At 37.5% G+C, this 20981-nt stretch overlaps 1 protein-coding gene across 1 annotated transcript in view; it reads right to left on the bottom strand.

Annotated features, from left to right (window-relative positions):
• The window catches only part of LOC123608473 (CD2 associated protein), a 136562-nt gene that overhangs the window by 86578 nt on the left and 29003 nt on the right, over positions 1-20981 (bottom strand). Inside the window, exon 2 of the mRNA XM_045498474.1 lies at positions 13715-13875. Within this exon, the coding sequence (XP_045354430.1) occupies positions 13715-13875 (161 nt within the window). The remainder of the gene's footprint in view (positions 1-13714; positions 13876-20981) is intronic.

The raw sequence follows: 20981 nt of genomic DNA, 5'->3' as shown, positions 1-20981 counted from the left end.
GGGAAAAATTAGAATTTAACTTCCCAGGTAAGTCCCAGGTGAACATTAACATAGTTTATATAATAATGTTTTGAATTTAAATTTATGGTGTAAAATATAGTATACAAATGGGGAAGAGAATACAAATAATTCAGTTAAAAACATAGGTAACAGTCTATAAGGTATCTACCAGATTCTGAAAAGTGGAAGGAGATTGGGGGAGGGCTGTAAGGAAAGAAATGTACTTTTCACAACAGCCACTTCTATATTCCTTGAATTTTGTTTCAACATGTATTATTTCAGTGATTTTTTTAAATAAAAAATTTGGTGTGCTCAGAAATAACAGTGCTACAAGTCAAATTGTCCTAGGGCATTTAGAGAAAGATCTTAGTTGTATGAGCACACATTACTAAATACACATCTTGGGGCGCCTGGGTGGCTCAGTCGGTTGAGCGTCCGACTTCAGCTCAGGTCACGATCTCGCGGTCCGTGAGTTCGAGCCCCGCGTCGGGCTCTGGGCTGATGGCTCAGAGCCTGGAGCCTGCTTCCGATTCTGTGTCTCCCTCTCTCTCTGCCCCTCCCCCGTTCATGCTCTGTCTCTCTCTGTCTCAAAAATAAATAAACGTTAAAAAAAATTTAAATAAATAAATAAATAAATAAATAAATAAATAAATACACATCTTAACACATCTTTTCTAGCATTACCTGTACTGAACTCTTTAACTCAGTGAATACAGTCTCCATGGTAGGATTCAGAATATTATCAAAAATATTCCAAGTCACAGAACAAACTGTTCTTAATCAATGTGTATAATGTTGTACAGTATGTAATAAAATATGTATTATGATGTATCATAAGTGACTACACACAACTTTGACATTTTATCTACTGTTTTCATTGTAATTCCCAGAAAGGAAGTAGAGTTGTCTTCCATTTAGTATTCTGATACCTAATGTGTTTCAAATAGTGAAAGTAAATCAAACACAAAATTTTCTCCTGATACAAAGCCAGTTTCCTGAACTACTCTATCAAAGTCACCAATACGTCTTCTAAAACTTGAAAACATTGCTAAGGTTTATCTAAAAGAACTAACAGTGTTCATAAAATAAATGATTCAAAAAAATTAAGGTCACATAAAATCATATTGCCATTTCCTGAATTAAAAAAATAATTCTTCTTATAAGAACAGTGGAGTATCAACAGATTTAAAAACGAAATCAGCATTCTTCCAGAAAAAGGATGTGATAAAGTTTTGTTCTGAGACAGCAAGAGAGAGTGCACAAGCGTGAGCAGGGAACAGGCAGAGAGAGAGGAAGACAGAGAATCAAGGTAAAGCTTGAACTCACAACCATGAGATCATGACCTGAGCTGAAATCAATAGCCAGACACTTAATGGACTGAGCCACCCAGGCACCCCAAAAGCTGCGATATTTAAAAAGCAAGAAATCACTAAGACTCATCCAAACTAGTCACAGATCACCATCTTATTCCCCATATTGCTAGTTTTTCTTTAAAAGTAACTTTTTAAAAAGATTTTAAATATACTTAAAGATTTAATGTCTACTTAACCACCTAATCAATGGAATATAGAAATAAAATAAGGGGCGCCTGGGTGGCTCAGTCGGTTAAGCGTCCGACTTCGGCTCAGGTCGTGATCTCACACTCCGTGAGTTCGAGCCCCGCATCGGGCTCTGTGCTGACAGCTCGGAGCCTGGAGCCTGCTTCAGATTCTGTCTCCCTCTCTCTCTGCCCCTCCCGCACTCGCACTCTGTCTGCTCTCTCTCAAAAATGAATAAACGTTAAAAAAAAAAGAAATAAACATTTTTAATGAGAGGTAAGTTGTCAAACTGCCTAAGTTTAAAAAAAAAAAAAAGGATTCAATGATTTTAACCTTTTTGTGAATGAGGAAAAAAAGGCTAGAAATTTAAGTCAAAATAAAGAAAAAATATCCAAAAGATTTTTAGTAACTTGTCAGCTTCCTGAAAATATTTAAGTGTTAATAACTTGTTTCCTTGTTCTTTATTATATAAAAAGTCTGAAACACTTTACCAAGCTCTGAGAACTCTTCAAAAGGGATCAAAATTTCATTTTACATTTAAAAAGGCAAGGAACAGCAATTCCTTTACCAGCACCTGAGACCTCTTCTGTGAATATATATATTTATTTTCTAAAGTAAAAATATGTAACAATATCATATAATAAACTATAATACCATCAGTATAAAGCTCACAAGAAAGCTCTATCAAAGCTCACAAATTAACATCCCTTATACACCAAACACTGTACAACTAATAAAAGTATTTCTGTTAACTTCTTTTAATACCTTATTTCACTGATATTTCTCTACTTTTAAGAAAAACTAGCTATTATTAAATTTTTTTTTACATTTATTTTTGACAGAGAAAGAGAGAGAGAGAGAGAGAGAGAGAGAGAGAAAACGAACCAGTGGGGGAGGGGCAGAGAGAGAAGGAGACACAGAATCTGAAGCAAGCTCCAAGCTCCGAGCCTGACGTGGGGCTCGAACTCACAAACTGTAAGATCATGACCTGAGCCGGAAAGTCGGATGCTTAACCGACTGAACCACCCAGCCGCCCCAAGAAAAACTAGCTATTATTAAACCATTTCTAAAAGAAACTCTATGTAGTGAGTTTTTAGACTTTAAGGATATGCATTACAATCTATTAAGTGCATAACCATCTATCTGATGCTTACCAGAGGGGAAGGAAGTGGGGAGATGGGTGAAATAGGTGATGGGGATTAAGGAGTGCACTTGGCGTGATGAGCACAGGGTGATATATGGAAGAGTTGAATTACTATATTGTACATCTGAAACTAATATAACACTGTATGTTAACTAACTGGAATTAAAATAAGTACTTTTAAAAACTGCATTACCAACTAGATTTCCCTTACGTAAAGATAGGACAGATGTACTTTTCCTTCTTTTTCCCACTAGATAAAATGTTAAAAACTCTAGACATTACATATTAAAAATAAATAGATAAAAATAATCTGGAGGCACCTAGGTGGCTCACTAGATTAAGCATCAGACTCTTGATTTCAGCTCAGGTAAGATCTCACAGTTAGTGAGTTCAAGTCCCGTATAGGGCTTTGTGCTGACAGCGCGGGAGCCTGCTTGGGGTTCTCTCTCTCCCCTCCCACACTCTCTCTCTAAAGCAATAAATAACTTAAAAATACAGATAAAAATATTCTGAAAAGTGAAGAAAAGAAGACAGGTCAGCCAAGAGAGCCCAGGTTCCTTAGAACCTGGTTAGTGAGTTCACGAGGTTTCTTTTTGCCTCATATATTCTAGACTAAGTACTGGAGAAGATGACAACCTGTTAATGCCAATGAGGTGGGGGGTGGGAGGGGTGAGGGTGGGGGGTGGGGTGCTCCAAGAAAAGCTGGGGTCTCTCCAACCAGAGGACCAAGAAAAGGGTAGCCTAGCAAGACAGAAAACTCCTAGCCGATAAAATCACTCTACTACAGTCAAGTAACACAGGGGGAAAAAAACCCAAAAAACAAAACTGTAGCCCCCTCCCCACCCATGGCAGCCAAAGCTAAGTAGGGAACCTAGACTTCCTTCCACCCTCACCAGGCTATAACCAGACACCCCAATCACAACCACTACCCCACTCACCCAGCCAGGGTGGTATCAGAGAAGGCCAAGTGGAGAGCCAAGACTCCCTTCCCCACTGGAGAGGGCGGGGAATGAGTCAAGTCTCCTCTCCTCCCACTGCCAGTGGAGGCCACAAGGCAGTACTAATGAGGCACACCTGCCCTTCAGTCAAGGATTCAATGGAGGCCAAGTGGAGCCTGAACTCCTACCCGACCCAGTAGTAACCAGGAGCTCCTATCTCTCCAAGTGTCAATGGAGACAGAGTGGGAAACTGGACTGGAGGCAGCTCTTTTTTTTTTCCACAGCACAGGTTCTCTAAGAAAAATAAAGTTTCAATATAGATCCAAGGTCCTCAACCAACATTATTATTTTTTTCTGTATTTATACTGCCAATACTTCTACCAAGACTTGAACACAAATCCTCAACTTCTAATAACAAGTCCTGACAAATGTCTGCTTTCTCTCCTTTCTCAGTATCTGAAACAACTTTCCAAAGGCATTTCATTTGAGCCCCCTCATCTTCTTAGAACTAACTTTTCCATTCCAAAGGACTTAAAAAATAAATAAATAATAATAATAATAATAATAATAATAATTTCCTCCAGATCACTCTTCTAAATATAAGACTTTAGTTCCCCAGACAAGACCTATCAAAATTAGTTTTACCCGAAGGAGCTAGAGCTTACACAAATCCTAACACACTAAAAGCTTTTTTACTGTCTAGCTTCTCACACAGCTGGCCCACTTTTAAACAGACTTGATCTGTTCCACCACATCCAACACCAAGACTACAGATTTGGTTTAGGGAAACAGGCTAATCAGGCTAACTTCTTATCTCATATTTTCCCAATTACTTTCTTCTTTATTTTTGTCCTTCCTTAAAAACCACTGGCTTTTCTTAAAGAGAAATTAGAAAAGTTCTTATTTACCTATTTTAACATTTAACAGTAGCTGGTATAGTACAGGCACGGGGGGGGGGGGAGGGGAACCTATTTATTGACTAAATTAACAACATAGGTGATTTTCTTCTCTGATTTTCCCTGTATGAAAAGGAAGTTCCTGAGCAAAATATAACAAGATGAAATAATAAATCCATTTCATATCTACATGCAAAGTACAGACACCCAAAATCTAATTCCTACCAACAACTCAAACAGGTGGGATTCCCCACCTTTACACAGTAAGAAATGCATGCTCTAGAGTGAAACATCTTTAAGGAAGAACATGCAAGAGGCATATGTATGGGTACGGGGGAGGTGGGGATAGGAAGTCAAACAGAGGTCTATACATCCTGACTCCAAAGGCCACGTTCCTTTCCTAATGCCACGCTATCTTCTTGACATAGCTCTCGTAGAGGAGTTGGCAACCACATCTATCACAGTAAGTCTACTTTCTTCTAATATCAAGATCCTCCTCAAAAGGAATTCATTCCTTATCTCCTCTACACCTTTCTGGGTTTTTCTGACCAAATAACCTCAGAGAGGCTATCCTACAACATCCAAATTAAAGTATCAAATGCCATTTTCCACCTCCCATCACTCACTTTTTCTCTTTCAAAGCACTAATGACTATCAAAAATTATCATCTTATTCATTTATATTTTTTTACATTTGTCTGTTTTCCTCCCACCACTAAAAATAAATTCACAAAGAGAAGGGAACTTACCTGTTTTATCCACTACCGTGTCCCTAGCAGCTAAACAAAGTCCTAACACACAGAAAGAGCCTCAGTAAGAATTTGGACAAATGAACAGATCACAAACAGAAAAGAATACGATGGAGAGGCAGGGTACGCGGAGGCTATACTGCAGTACTGCCACTGATCTTACTAAAACATACCTCAAAAGAGAGTACCTGGGAAACTGGGTTTCTTAACAGAGATACTAAAGAGGCTCGTGATCTAAAAGGAATTGAAAACCCTGCTACACAAGTGCTGCAGAAACAGACATGTGGTTGATGAAAACTACAGGCTTCAAATACAGCTGAGAAGTATCCCCTACTTGGTGCTAAAGTTGCTGCTGATCTTACTTGCAACAGAGAAAGAAAGCTCTTATTTTACTTAATTAAACATAACTCACTAGCTGGACTACGATCTGTATGAAAGCATGTATTCCTTGTGTTATGCCACCACGGAGATTGTAATGCTGTTACTACAATGTAAGCTATCCCATTCTTACTGATACACTGGGCCTTCTACTTTCTTAACTTGTATAATTAAACCTTGTTTTTCAGCACAATTTCCAGGAATGGAGGCAGTAGGAGAACAAGAATGAAACTCTGATTTCATTTTATAAAGTTACCTACAGAAAACTGTACATGAGCATTGAGAGTCGGCTTCATTTTCTAAATATCTTATTATTTTTACATTTTTTTGCATATTTTCATTCCATCTTTAGTCTTTGAAATGCCCTCACATCAAATCTCAAGTTTAGTTTTGGGGGGAAAAAGTTTATTTCCATAAAACTGCATTCTGAGGAAGCAGTTTGATTTTTCTTTTCAAGAGTCAATTCTAAAGGTTATCAAAAGCACTTAATTTTGTCATTCTAACCTCTTTCAACTATGCTGATGCTACTGGAGAATTTCAACGGCTAAGATTCATATCACTTTGTCCTTAGATTCTTAAAAGCAGGGAATGTTACAAAATGTAATAACCAGCACCTACTACATAAAATACATTTCTCATCTAAAAACAGGCTGGTATTTGCCTGTCACAGAGCTACCTACTACCAAGCCCGTGGCCTACTGACTATCACCGGTATGATTTTGGGCATGAATAACATATTCCCTAATTTTCAAAGATGTCAGAATAAAGTGAGAAAATGGATGGGAACATGCAAAGTCTTAACATGAATAAAAGGTATTATGTCTATTAGCTATCCATTTGCTTCCACTCTCACTGGACCACTTTCACTACACTTTATAGCTTCAACTTTTTCCTCTTTAATAAAATCTTTCCTTCTCACTAAGATTAATCCATTAAAGCATTCTATCTTCCTTCTCCTGTCTCCAAAACCTGTGATTTCCCTAGTATCTTTCAAATAGTCTTAATACCATTAAAAAAAAATTTTTTTTAATGTTTATTTATTTTTGAGAGAGTGAGAGAGAGACAGAACAGGATTGGGATGGGGCAGAGAGAGAGGGCGACACAGAATCCCAAGCAGGCTCCAAGCTCTGATCTGTCAGCACAGAGCCCAACCTGGGGCTCAAACTCAAAAACCGTGAGATCGTGACCTGAGCTGAAGTCAAACACTTAACTGACTGAGCCACCCAAGCGCCTCAATTAGTCTTAATACCTTTAAATGACACTCAAAATGCACTGTACCACTGGCTTCAATCCATACTTTTGGCCTTAAATCCCATTATACACACTCCCATAGAAAAACTTGCATTCAGCCAAAATAGTCCATTATTTTTACCGCAAAACATTTTGCGCCTTTGACAGACATAGAGCACACTAATTATTCATCTAACTTCCTATCTTTAAAGACCAACTCAAGTGTTACTTCCAAAATCTCTGAAAAATATTTTCTCCAAGATCCTTTAGCACCTATTATCTTTACGACATATCTGACATTCAGCCAAAAAGGCACAGCAATTTTTCCACCTGTTTTCATGCTGTTACCTCCCCCAATAAAGTAAGTTGTGGGAACTCTTCTCACCACACTCCAAAATACTTCATAGTCAATCACTAAGCATTTATTTAATGGAGTATTTACTTTGTTTCATCTCAGTTACAGCAGAGTGCCAAATATCACAAAAAACAACACTGACACTGAATCTCAAAGTTTACATGAACAAACAAATCAGACACTTGAGTCTAAGCTTTAGTCTAAAACACTGAAGTTGAGAATGTGGAAAGATCTGATAAACTAGCAAGTTTCTTCCCAATTTTGGCTCAATTCTTAAACACTACAAATCCATAAGGAAAGAGTAGACTATTCAACATTTTTTAATGTGGAAAAAAATTTAATTAGTGCCTAAATCACAGCTGTACAAAAAATAAAGCAAGACTGATTAATGATTTATGCTGAAAATCAAAACTTTAAAACTAAAGAAAACTTAGAAGATTAATGTCTTTAAACCTTCCCTGCTCCCAAGTCATACTAAGACAAGTCACAAAAAGCACTTTTTTGTGCAGCCACTCTGGAAACCAGTATGGAGGTTCCTCAAAAAAAACTAAAAATAGAACTACCCTACGACCCAGCAATTGCACTACTAGGCATTTATCCACGGGATACAGGTGTGCTGTTTCGAAGGGACACATGCACCCCCATGTTTATAGCAGCACTATCAACAATAACCAAAGTATGGAAAGAGCCCAAATGTCCACTGATGGATGAATGGATAAAGAAGACGTGATACACACACACACACACACACACACAATGGAGCAATACTTAGCAATCAAAAAGAATAAAATTTTGCCATTTGCAACTACGTGGATGGAACTGGAGGGTATTATGCTAAGTGAAATTAGTCAGAGAAAGACAAAAATCCTATGACTTCACTCATATGAGGACTTTAAGAGACAAAACAGATGAACATAAGGGAAGGGAAATAAAAATAATATAAAAACAGGGAGGGGGACAAAACAGAAGAGACTCATAAATAGGGAGAACAAACTGAGGGGTATTGGAGGGGTTGTGGGAGGGGGGATGGGCTAGGTGGGTAAAGGGCACTAAGGAAACTACTCCTGAAATCACTGTTGCACTATATGCTAATCTGGATGTAAATTAAAAAAAAAATTAAAATTAAATTCTCATTAAAAAAAAAAGAATCTACTCCTGAAATCATTGTTGCACTATATGCTAATTTGGGTGTAAATTTTTAAAAAATTAAATAACAAAAAGATAAAGAAAATAAAAGCACTTATGAAAGAGAAAAAGACACATAAGCAGAAGGAAGTCAAAGGCCTAGTATTCACAGTAGGGAATTCACAGTAAGAATTCACAGTATTCACAGTAAGAAGTACTACAAATCAATGAGAATGAGCAAGAACTCAATGGAAAAATGGAGAGAAATATCTGAACAGGCTAGACACAGGAAAAGAAATTTAAGTGGCCAGTAAATGTGAAAAGATATCTAACTTCCCTTGTAATCACAAATATGAAACACTGTAACACGTGGATACTACTATAGATCTATAAGATTAAAAAGAAAATAAAAGATCTGATGGTATCAAATGTTTATAGGAACATGGAAGAAAGGTACTCTTATACTACTGGTAGGAATTTAAATATAATGGTATAATTATTTAGTGAGAAACTGTACAATGTCTAAAACAGTGAAATATGGGCATACCCTACGATGCAGCAAATTCTCAGCAATGTATATAACCTACAAAAGGATATTCACCACAGCACTGTTTTCAATAGCTAAAAAAAAAGAAAAAGAAAATAGTTCTAAATATTTATAAAATGTGGTAAAGACCTAGAATGGAATACTATGTAACTGTTAAAAAGGAATCTCTACTATAAAACTACACATGTATTCCTAAACATCTAACCTCCGGGGGGTGGGGGGAATCACACACTAAACTACTGATTCTGTGAAATCAAACACACGAAAAATACCAGTGATTATGAAGGAAGGAAGGAAAGAAAAGAAAGGAAAAGAGAAAAGAAAAGAAAAGAAAAGAAAAGAAAAGAAAAGAAAAGAAAAGAAAAGAAAAAGGAAAAGAAAAGAAAAAGGAAAAGAAGAAGAAGAAAAAGAAAAAAAAAAGGAAAAAAAAGAAAAAGAGAAAGAAAAAAAGAAAAAAAAAGAGAAAAAGGAAAGGACAAAGACAAGAAAAAAAAAAAGAAAAAGAAAAAGAAAAAGAAAAAGAAAAAGAAAAAGAAAAAGAAAAAGAAAAAGAAAGTAGGATTTGGGGCATACCATTTAAACCTATACAAGTTTGGAACCTGAGCACTAAAAATGAAAGTAAAAATAAATAACAATAACTGAAACCTTGGAAAATGGGTAATAACTTAAGACTGCCCAAACAGTCATGACAAATGGATTCCTCTATAGCTATTAAAAATGCATTGGGGGCGCCTGGGTGGCTCAGTTGGTTAAGCGTCCGACTTCAGCTCAGGTCACGATCTCGCGGTCCGGTCCGTGAGTTCGAGCCCCGCGTCGGGTTCTGGGCTGATGGCTCAGAGCCTGGAGCCTGTTTCCGATTCTGTGTCTCCCTCTCTCTCTGCCCCTCTCCCGTTCATGCTCTGTCTCTCTTTGTCTCAAAAATAAATAAAACGTTAAAAAAAAAAAATGCATTGGGCGCCTATGGGTAGCTTAGTCACTTAAGTCTGACTCTTGGTTTCCCATATCCCCTTCATTGTTTCTCCTATGCACATCTTGCATAACCATATTACACTTGTCAAAACTAAACCAATGACTTTATGAAGATTTCATCAGCTTTTTCACTAATACCCATTTTTTGTTCCAGATTCCAACCCAAGATACCACGATATATTTGATCACATGTCGTGTTAGGCTCATCTAGTAAACATCAGTTTCTCAGCCTTTACTTGGTTTTCATGACCTTGAAATTTTCTTTAAGCGCTGGTCAGATATTTTGTAGTCTGTCTTCAATTTGGGTTTGATGCTTTTCCTCATGCTTAGACTGGGATTATGGGTTTGGGGGAAGAATAAGTATCACAGAGGTAAAGAGGATACATGATATCAACATATCACTGATGATATTAGCTTTTTTTTTTTCAACGTTTATTTATTTTTTTGGGGACAGAGAGAGACAGAGCATGAACGGGGGAGGGGCAGAGAGAGAGGGAGACACAGAATCGGAAACAGGCTCCAGGCTCTGAGCCATCAGCCCAGAGCCTGACGCGGGGCTCGAACTCACGGACCGCGAGATCGTGACCTGGCTGAAGTCGGACGCTTAACCGACTGCGCCACCCAGGCGCCCCTGATGATATTAGCTTTTAACAGTTGGTTATGGTAGTATTTGCCAGTTTTCTCCACTGTAAAGTTACTATTTTTCTTTTCCACCTATTTTTCATTCCGGCCCATCCTACAGGATGTTTTTGAGGGGAGGGGATGGAGGGAAAGGAAGTATCTACAAATATTTGAAATAATTCTCTGAGATTTATTCCTTCTTTTCCATTCACTTATTTACTCAACCACTTATCTATATCAGCACGGGCTTACGTATATTTATGCTCCTCTTTGGGTAATTATCAAGTATTAGGTTGTTCTGTTGCTTAAATTAGTCCAGCTCTGGACACTGGAAGCTGAGCCTGGAAAGTCTTTAGATTGGCTCTAATGCTGCTTTCACATGGGCCATCATTTTGTGGGGGGTTTTTTGAGCACTTCTCTACCTCTGAGCACTTCTCTACCTTCTGGCACTACATACAAGATGGTCTGGGGTCATCATGTATTTTCCTTGCTCCAGCCCTAGAATCAGCTATTTGTCTAAGGAGCCCTGCTTCTTTTATTGGAGAATAAGATTCAGAAAGTGAAATCTGGTAACTGGGGATAGTTGCTGCTACTGGTATGTCACTGTTTCTAGGCCCTCTCAGTGGAAACAGCTGAGAAATATATGGACGTGCATTAACCCAAGTGTTAACACACACATAGTTTCTGTATGTGTTGATACATATTTTAAACTGAACATGAGTTCATACTTATGTCTCCCATTCTAATTTGGTATCCTGTGGTTACTTTTTAATCACAGATTATGCTTCCCTCCATTATTTAGCATACTCAAACTGCATCCTCCATTCTCAGGCAGTGCGTTAAACTCTAGTTCTAGTGTTCATTGTCATGAAACAAAAAGTAAAATATATTTCAAAATGGAGTCCTATGATAGTCCTCTCCCCTACTGGGACAATACATCAGCACACAATTAAGAGAACTATACAGGGGCGCCTGGGTGGCTCAGTCGGTTGAGCATCCAAGTCTCGATTTTGGCTCAGGTCATGATCCCAGAGTCATGGGATTAATCCATGCTAAGCATGGAACCTGCTTCGGATTCTCTCTCTCTCATTCTCTCTCTCTCTCTCCCCCCCCCCCCCGCCCCTCTCTCCAGATCATGCTCTCTAAAATAAAATGAAAAAAAAAATTTTTAAAGCTATATTAATACTTAACATTTCATGTATTTTTCTTTAGTGTTCTATTACTTCAACATACTTTCTCTAAAAAGCCACTTTCCTGGTGCAGCCACTCTGGAAAACAGTATGGAGGTTCCTCAAAAAAACTAAAAATAGAACTACCCTATGACCCAGCAATTGCACTACTAGGCATTTAATCACGGGATACAGGTGTGCTGTTTCAAAGGGGCACATTCACCCCAATGTTTATAGCAGCACTATCAACAATAGCCAAAGTATGGAAAGAGCCCAAATGTCCATCAATGGATGAATGGATAAAGAAGATATGTGTGTACACACACACGCACGCACACACACACACACAATGGAGTATTACTTAGCAACCAAAAAGAATGAAATCTTGCCATTTGCAACTATGTGGATGGAACTAGAGAGTATTACGCTAAGCAAAATTAATCAGTTAGAGAAAGACAAATATCATATGACTTCACTCATGTGAGGACTTTAAGACACAGAACAGATGAACACAAGGGAAGGGAAGCAAAAATAATATAAAAACAGGGAGCGGAACAAAACATAACATATGGAGAACAAACAGAGGGTTACTCTGTTGAGGGAAGGGGGGATGAGGGAAGGGGGGATGGGCTAAATGGGTAAGGGGCACTAAGGAATCTACTCCTGAAATCATTGTTACACTATATGCTAACTTTGATGTAAATTTAAAAAAAAAAATTTTTAATTAAAAAAAAAAAAAAGCCACTTCCTTTTTTTAAAGAGACACAGAGAAAGAGAGAGAGGTGAGAGAGCAATGTCATGGCTTACCATATACTGACTATAAATATGCCATTTTAAGGATAAGAAAACAGATAAATTATGTGGTTTGAACTACATCAAATGACCAGCAAGGGACAAATCTAGAACTTGACCATATTTAAATCCATTTATTCTATTCAATTACCAAGGTATCTGCATTACACTCCATTTTAGGTTATAAGAAATAAGTCAATTTATTAAACAAAAAAATAAAAACAAAAGCAATCTTCCCCTATTACAAGTTCAAATCCCTACTATAGCCTTTCTCAGTTGTTTCAAGAGATAAGATGTATTTAGGTAGCATATAGTTAGTTCACCTTCTCTGAAATCAATTAGCATTACAGTATGAGTTCATATTTAGATGTAAAACCACAACTGAATACAAATCTATTCAGGGAACAAATATTATCTAAATATCCACAGTGTCCAGGTATTCATAACAATTACTATATAAGGTGGACAAAAAAATGAGACACATTCTAGCCTTCCCAGAAGAACTCAGAATCAATCTAAAGAGGCCAGTAGTAAGTAAGCATAAGAAAACTAATAGAAGTACCAAGGCAATTATAAGTGAAGCATAAATATACAGACATTCTTTACTTTTTTTTTTCCTTCCCTAAACTAGTGAGAACTCTGTCTGCAAAAGACTTAAGAATCTTGATTGTTTCCTGGGGGAAGTGACTGAATATTCACTAACAAAGGGATGTTTGGTAGTTAGTTGGAAACACACTCCTACTTTGATCAGTAACTGCTGCAGGGCTGACACTTAAAATAGGAACCTAAGATATTTGCAAAGGGGCTGCAAAATCAACAAGATACAATTAGACTTAAGTAAATGATCCTGGATTTCAGTTCAGATTCTCGATCTTAGCTAGCCAACATTGGGTAAACCATTTAACCTCTCATCTGTAATGTCACCATATTTAAAAATGGGGTCATCACCCACCCCACTTTCTTTATAAGGCTTGAAGGCTCAAATGAGAATGTACACAGCAAAACTACCTTGTAAATTACAAAGTGCTACCCTAACACAAAGTATTATTCATTTTTATAAAAAGACAGGTAAATAGATACATATATACATACATAAACACATGTGCACATACATACACATAGTGTTATTATCCACCAAGGCACCAAACAACTGTAGAGTAAAAATTCACTTTCAACATTTTAGTTTTTAAAATACATGTATTTCTTAAAGTTAAAGATCAAATCCTATGAGGCAACAGCTAAAAATTTAGGTGAGAGTACTTACCTTAACAAAATTATCAGGAAACATTCCTCTTCTCCCATTTAATTCTCCTTCTAGCCATCCTTCCTCCTGCAGTTTTTTCACATTCCTGATGATTTCACCAACTCGAATAGTTAATTCATCATCATGTACAGCATCATAGTCATACTCCACGATATAGTCAACTAAAAAAAGAAAAATAAACGTCTAAAATTTAATTCATGAAATATAATTAACCATATTAATAAACTTAAAATTAAGGAACCTGTTTAACGACAACATTACAAAGATAGCATCAAGGCTTCCTTCAATGATTTTAAATATTTGGCTACATCTGCAAATTTCTCAAATGCCTTAGTATAAAGTACAGTACAAATTTTAAGTAGAAGCCTGAATACAATGTATAATTCATATCATCAGGTGTTCTTATGGTCAGATGTATACATTGTTTGCAATAGACAATCTCTAGAGTGGTCCCTATGACACCCACCCAATCTCTTGATATTCGTGTCCTTGTGCAATTCCCTCTCCTTGACTGTGGACATGACTTATGACTGACTTCTAACCAACAGAATATGACAAAGATGATGGATTGTATATAATGATGTAAGATTACAATGTCTATCTTGCTAGGAATCTCTCACCTTTGCTGGCTTTGAAGATGCAAGCTGTTTTGCTATGAGCTGACCTATGGAGAAACTGATGAAGGTCTCTGGCTAACAGCCAGCAAAAAACTGAGGCTATCAGTCCCAGAGCCTAGAGAGAACTAAATGATGCCAACAACCAGGTGAGCTTGGAAGCAGATCCTCCCCCAGTAGAGAACCCAGACCTGGCCAACACCTTGATGGCAGCCTTGCAGAGTACCTAATTAGTCACTCCCAGACTTACTGAAACACAAAAATTGTGAGATCATATATGTGTATTGTTTTAAGCTGCTAAGTTTATGGCAACATTGTTACTAAACAATAGAAAATGAATACACCCTTAAGTAAAGATTAATAAGGATCTATTTTACCACCTTTAAGTATAGAATTTTAGATTACAGGACATCATATATGCATACTATTAATATTTTACAGGGTTCAATACAAGAAAAGCTATAACAGATTTCATATTCAAGATGATAGACTAGGTATACCTCCATTCATCTTTTTCTCCTACTATGATTTTTAAAAAGCACACACACACACACAGAGCTACAACCAAAAAAAAGGGGGGGGGGGGAAGGATTATGGGCAGACACTGATTCCCTCCTCCTTTTTCCCTTCTTATCGAACCCTGATTTTGATCAGGTATTTTGAGACCCTGTACTTTCACAAATGAGGTTTCTCTCAGTCCCAGGGGTTAAGTCTTTACTAGTTTAGACCAGTACTTTTCAAATACTAATGTACAATAATCAAGTCATCTTGTTGACTTGCAGAGATTATCTGGTTGACTCCTACTTAAATGCAGATTCTGAAAAGGCCCCAGATATCAAATGCTGCTGGTCAAAGAGGCAAAGGTCTAAAGATAAGTTTATTTAGAGTAATTTCTCTCTCTCTCTCTCTCTCTCTCTCTCTCTCTCTCACACACACACACACACACACAGACTGTTTTTCAAATACACATGTGACAGATGGACTCTAACCAGTAAGATATGAGCAGGGGTTCTGGGAAAGTTTTATCCAACCTTAAAAACAAAGAAAATAAGGAAAAATAAGTCCTTCTGAAGACTTTGGATGTTCGTCAATGAGAATGTAATGCCCAAAACTGCCATAACTATTTAAGACAAGAAAAAGAGCAAGAGATTGTTTCAATCCCTTCTTAAGAAAAAGTTTAGGATGAAAGAGAAAAAAAAAAGAAAATGACCTGGATCTTTGCTAGAACAATCAAACTGCCAAATTAACCAACCCCTATGCTACAATACCTTTAGTTTTCTTGTTATAGCAGGGTTTTTTTTAACTGTTAAGAAAAATTTTTTTTAATTTAATTTAATTTAATTTTTTGAGAGAGAGACAGAGCACGAGCAGGGGAGGGGCAGGGAGAGTGGGAGTTACAGAATCTGAAGCAGGCTCCCTAAGAACTGTCAGCACAGAGCCTGACGAGGGGCTCGAACCCACGAACCATGAGATCATGACCTGAGCCCAAGTGGGATGCTCAACTGACTGAACCACCCAGGTGCCCCAACTGTTAAGTAAATTTCAGATGGGATTTCTATTTACAGCTGAAAACATCCCAACCTGAGAAGAAAGCCAGAAAGAAATTTTTCAAACTTATGAAAATGGATCCATAACTAACAAAGCCACGAACAGAAAGTCCAGAGAACTTCAGGAAACTATAACTGAGATACCACACTGCCCTGCAGAATCCCATAAAGGCTAAAAATTCAGAAAAGGAAAGCTCATGAGAAACGCAGGAATGAAAATAGGGAATTATCTTTACATGGAAGAGCTAACACCCACTGTCAACAACAAAAGCTCTAAGACAATAATGCTAAGTAGGCAGGCATTTTTCTCTGAAGGCCAAAAACTAAAGGATTAATCTCCATCCTCCAACTCCCCAGCTGCTCCCCCACCCCGCCCCCCCCCCCCACACACACATACGGTTTGGGGAAACTAGTAAAGCTCCTATAGATGAGTGCTCATTCTTAGAGAAAGGACTACTGATTCCCAGAATTTAAGTCTCCACAGCAAAGCTCAGCTCCCTGCCTGATAATTCTAAACTAAAGCTGTAAGTCCTACCTACATAAATAGTCCCCCCAGCTTGTTATTTATTATTTATTCATAAATATGAACAAATAATAGTTAATTGTGAAAAACCATAATAAAATGAAAAATTACTCCTGGATGAAACATATACCCACCTCCCCCCTTTCAACTCTCCAAAACAATTTAGTCCTAAAGTCATTAGATATAGAAGAGTACAGTGGGAGAAAGGGGGAAAAGCCCGGATGGGGGGTGTCTGGTATGAGAATCAAAGACCAAAAAATGTAAAAAAGTAAAAGGTATCCAAAACTGGGGTAGGGGTAGAGGCAGGGCCAGAATATGGTAAGGAGAGCATCCACATAAGGGGATTTTCCTAGTATAGCATATCAGCACTCTAAAGCAAGGTGAGGAGGGCATCTATACAAAGGCAACTTGACAAGGTGTATCAGAGCCCAAGCACAGTGGAGAGGGCATCCAAGCTGAGGAGTAGTTTGGTGAGGAATATCAAAGGCCAAATGGTATTGGAGATGAGGGGCGGGAGGGCAGATTTCCATGCAGAGGTATAGAAGGGTAAAGCAACCTAAAATGAAGACTAACAGCCCAAGCAGAACAGGGTGTCCATGCAAGGGTGAGGGTGAAGAGTGACAGCAGGGATGAAGACTGGCTAAATCCAGGGGACTGATTAAATAAGTAAATATATTAAGGATAATGGAAGTCAAGTTTCTCTATCTCAGAGAAGGGAATTGCAAACATAAGGGAGAAAAAGCTAGGTTCAATCCTGTAATGCTAAATGAGAAATATCACCATGTACTTATGGTTTTCAATACACAAACACACACATGAAACACATACACATAAACACACCAGCTGTCCTCTTAAAAAACCAGCAAAGTCCAATAGCAATGTGCAACCTAATGTACAGATCCTGTAAACACCACTTTCACTTAAAAAGAACTAGGAATCCTTGGGAAGACAGGCAATTCCGCCTCTGAAGCAGGAAAAGTACAAGATAAGCCAGAAGTACAGTATTGTGCCACAAAGCAAGGAAGTTAAAGAAAGATAAGGTGATGCCAAAGGACAGAAAGAATATCAAAAAGGCTCTTATTGGCCAAACCAGGACAATCTGAGCATCAGAATAAACGATGACAGTAACAGAACATATCCAGTTGAATAAAGAAACCAGAGTCCATACATATATAAATAAATGTTAATTATTTAAGTCTATGGTTGGATTGCGATTAAGTAGATCCTGGTTTGTAGAAAATACACACTAAAATATTCAGGATAAAGGCATCAGTCAGGGAGAAATTTTTTGTACTGTACTTATTTCTACAACTTATCATTTCAAAATAAAAAAATGTAAACATGTACAAATTTGTATCCTCAAGAGATGTAACAAAGTTCATAAAGTCAGCACCAAATGCTATGAAAAAAAATGAGAAAATAAAAAAGGTTTGGAAATTTGTGTCTTTCAGCATGTCTCATTAATTTTTAAGTTTATTTTTTATTTTTGAGAGAGAAAGAGAGCAAGTGGGGGAGGGGCAGAGAACAAGGGAGATAGAATCCCAAGCAGGCTTCACACTGTCAGCACAGAGCCCAATGCATGCGGGGCTCAAACTCAGGAACCCTGAGATCATGACCTGAGCTGAAACCAAGAGTTGGATGCTCAATGGACTGAGCCACCCAGGTGCCCCATTAATTTTTTTTTTTTTCTTTTGGAGAAGTGAAGACAAAATCCAAGGAAGTTTTCCAGAAAAGGTAAAGCAAAAAGACATAAGGAAAATATAAAAAATAAAAGACAGATGATCAATCCAGACAATTCAACATCCAAATAACAGTTCTAGAAAAAAAGACAGAAAATAGAGAACTGACAATGAAATAATACAAGAAAATACTCCAAAGCTTAAAGGAAACAAATCTGCAAAAATAAAGAGATTTGTGAAAATCCAGCACAATAACAAAAAGTAAGTACTCACATCTAGATGAAATTTCGTAAAAAAGATAAAAAATATCCTAGAAGGGTGTCTGAAAGGAAATAGAGTTAGTCTACAAAAGAATGAGAATCATCAGAAGACTTCTCATTAAGGACACCAGATTCTACAGGAAAAATAAAAAGGCAAGGCCACTTAAGTATTAAAGGAAAATGAATTCCACGGTCAGCCAAATCAGCAGACAAGGGTGTTACATTTTCACACAGGCAAGGAAAAGGAAATTAACTCCTACATATAACCTTACATGATGTTATCCAGTAAAATTAAAAAAAAAAAAAAAAAAAAAAGGAAACAAAAGAGAAGAAGACATGAAATCCAAGAAATAGTGGAGCCAATCCCAGAGAGTAAGAAAAGTGCTAAGATAGCAACCGTGCAACAAATATAAGGAACAGTCTAGACTAAGCAGGAGACAAAAAGTTCTAGGAGGAATTTCAGAGCAAGAAGGAATGAAGAACAGACTGTGTATTAATTAACTGTACATTTTTAAAACCTAATAATGCACGTGGTAATCACTAAGATAATAAGTAAAAAATGCCAAACAAAAAATAGTGGACTTGCAGTTTCGGCTCCAACATGTGAAAAACTTGGATGGTATCACTCCCACCCTTACAACAAGAAAAAAGCTAAGCAAACTGAAAGTCAGTGGCTTTTCTTGGGCCCACCATAGAACTGAGGACACAAGGCAAACTGCCAGCTCAAGATATGGAGAGGCAAAGCCAAGAACTACTGGATCACCTCAAACACAAACAACTGGAACCATAAACTGATAGGAACATTATATGAGTTTCCCAGGGCTGTCATAACAATCACAAACTAGGTGACTTAAAACAATAGAAGTTTATTCTTTCACATTTATAGCTCTGGAGGCCAGAGTACAAAATCAAGTTATCAACAGGGTTGGATCTTTCTGAAGACTCAGAGAAAGAATTGCTTCACACTTGTGTCTTGGCTTCTGGAGGCTGCCAGAAATCTCTGGCATTCCTTAGCTTGCATAATTCCAACCTCTGCCTCCATCTGCACATGACCTTGCCCTTCTGTGTGTCTCAAATCTCCCTCCTCTAACTCTTAATAAGAACACCACTCACTGGATTTATGGTCAATCCTAAATCCAAGACCATACAACCTTAAGATCCTTAGTTATGTCTGCAAAGACTTCATTGCCAAATAATGCCACATTATTGTACCAGGGCTTAGAACCTGGACATATCATTTTGGAGGCAAAAAGTTAATCCACTACAAACACTTAAATGGTATTTTTTCCCCTGCTTTATATTTTATTTATTTTTAAAATTTAAATCCAAGTTAGTTAACATATAGTATAATAATATCAGGAATAAATTTTAGTGATTCATTACATACATACAACACCCAGTGCTCATCATAACAAGTGTCCTCCTTAACGCCCCCCCAACACCCCACCAGCAACCATCAGTTTGTTCTGTATTTTAGAGTCTCTGTATTCTCTGTATTCTCCCTCTCTGTTGTTACATTATTTTGCTTTCCTTCTCTTTTGTTCATGTTTTGTATGTTAAATTCCACATGAGTAAAGTCATCTACTTGTCTTTCTATGATTTATTTCACTTAGCATAATACATCCCAGTTCCATCCACATTGTTGTAAATGGCAAAATTTCATTTTTTTTGATTGCCAAGTAATATTCCATTGTATGTATGTGTGTGTGTGTGTATGTGTGTGCATCTTCTTTATCCATTCATCAGTCAACGGACTTAAATGGTATTTTTGAGAAAACTTCTGGGAACCACAGTCTTAGGGGAGTCACCCATTTTTGTGGGGTTTACTTCCAGGAACATCACCAGATTCTCAGAGTGAAGAGCCCATAAAGATCTCCTTGTGCTTCCAGCAAGGAAGAAGGTCAAAGAAGTCAGTGTGAAACAGAAAACAGAGCATTCACCCTAACAAAGACTTAATCTCCACAGAAAAGACTTTATCCACCTGTGGAAAGGTCATTTCTCTGATTCTGGTCCCCTCTTAACCTTTCTGTCTCACAGGAGGGATGGGGGACAGTGTGGGGGGGAGGGACCTAAGAAAGACCTATCAAGATCACAGTCCCAGGCCACAAACCCACAAAAAGTATGAGATTTAATTATAAGATTATAGGATGCTTTCTCTCCTCTACATCTTACCACCACACCAGGGGGGGGCTCCAATACAGTAAGTTAATTACTGCTGAAAGAGTTACTGCCTGGTGCAGATTCCATCTGAGGAGTTGTTAGGAAAGCACAAAGACAGCCAGGGAGACAAAAATGGACACTAAAGAAATAAGCCTCTGGTACCTATACCTACAGCAAATATTAAACACAATACAACTCTAGGACAGATTAATTTAAAATCTCACACTAATGATCTGTTTATCTCAGTTCCTATTTCCTAACATATAATGTCAAACTTTTCAACAAAAAATTATACATCATGCTTTTAAAAGGCAAGAAAAAACAAAGACAAAGCAAGCATCAGAGCCAGACTCAAATATAACACTTATTTTGGAATCAAATAGGGAATTTAAAATAACTATGATTAATAATGTTAAGGATGATAATGGGGGAAAAGGCGGGGGGGACAAGAAGCAAGAACAGATGGGAAAAGTAAGCAGACGGA

Source organism: Leopardus geoffroyi, chromosome B2 (assembly GCF_018350155.1).
Source record: "Leopardus geoffroyi isolate Oge1 chromosome B2, O.geoffroyi_Oge1_pat1.0, whole genome shotgun sequence".
Lineage (NCBI taxonomy): Eukaryota > Metazoa > Chordata > Mammalia > Carnivora > Felidae > Leopardus > Leopardus geoffroyi.
This window is presented reverse-complemented; position numbering and strand designations above follow the sequence as displayed.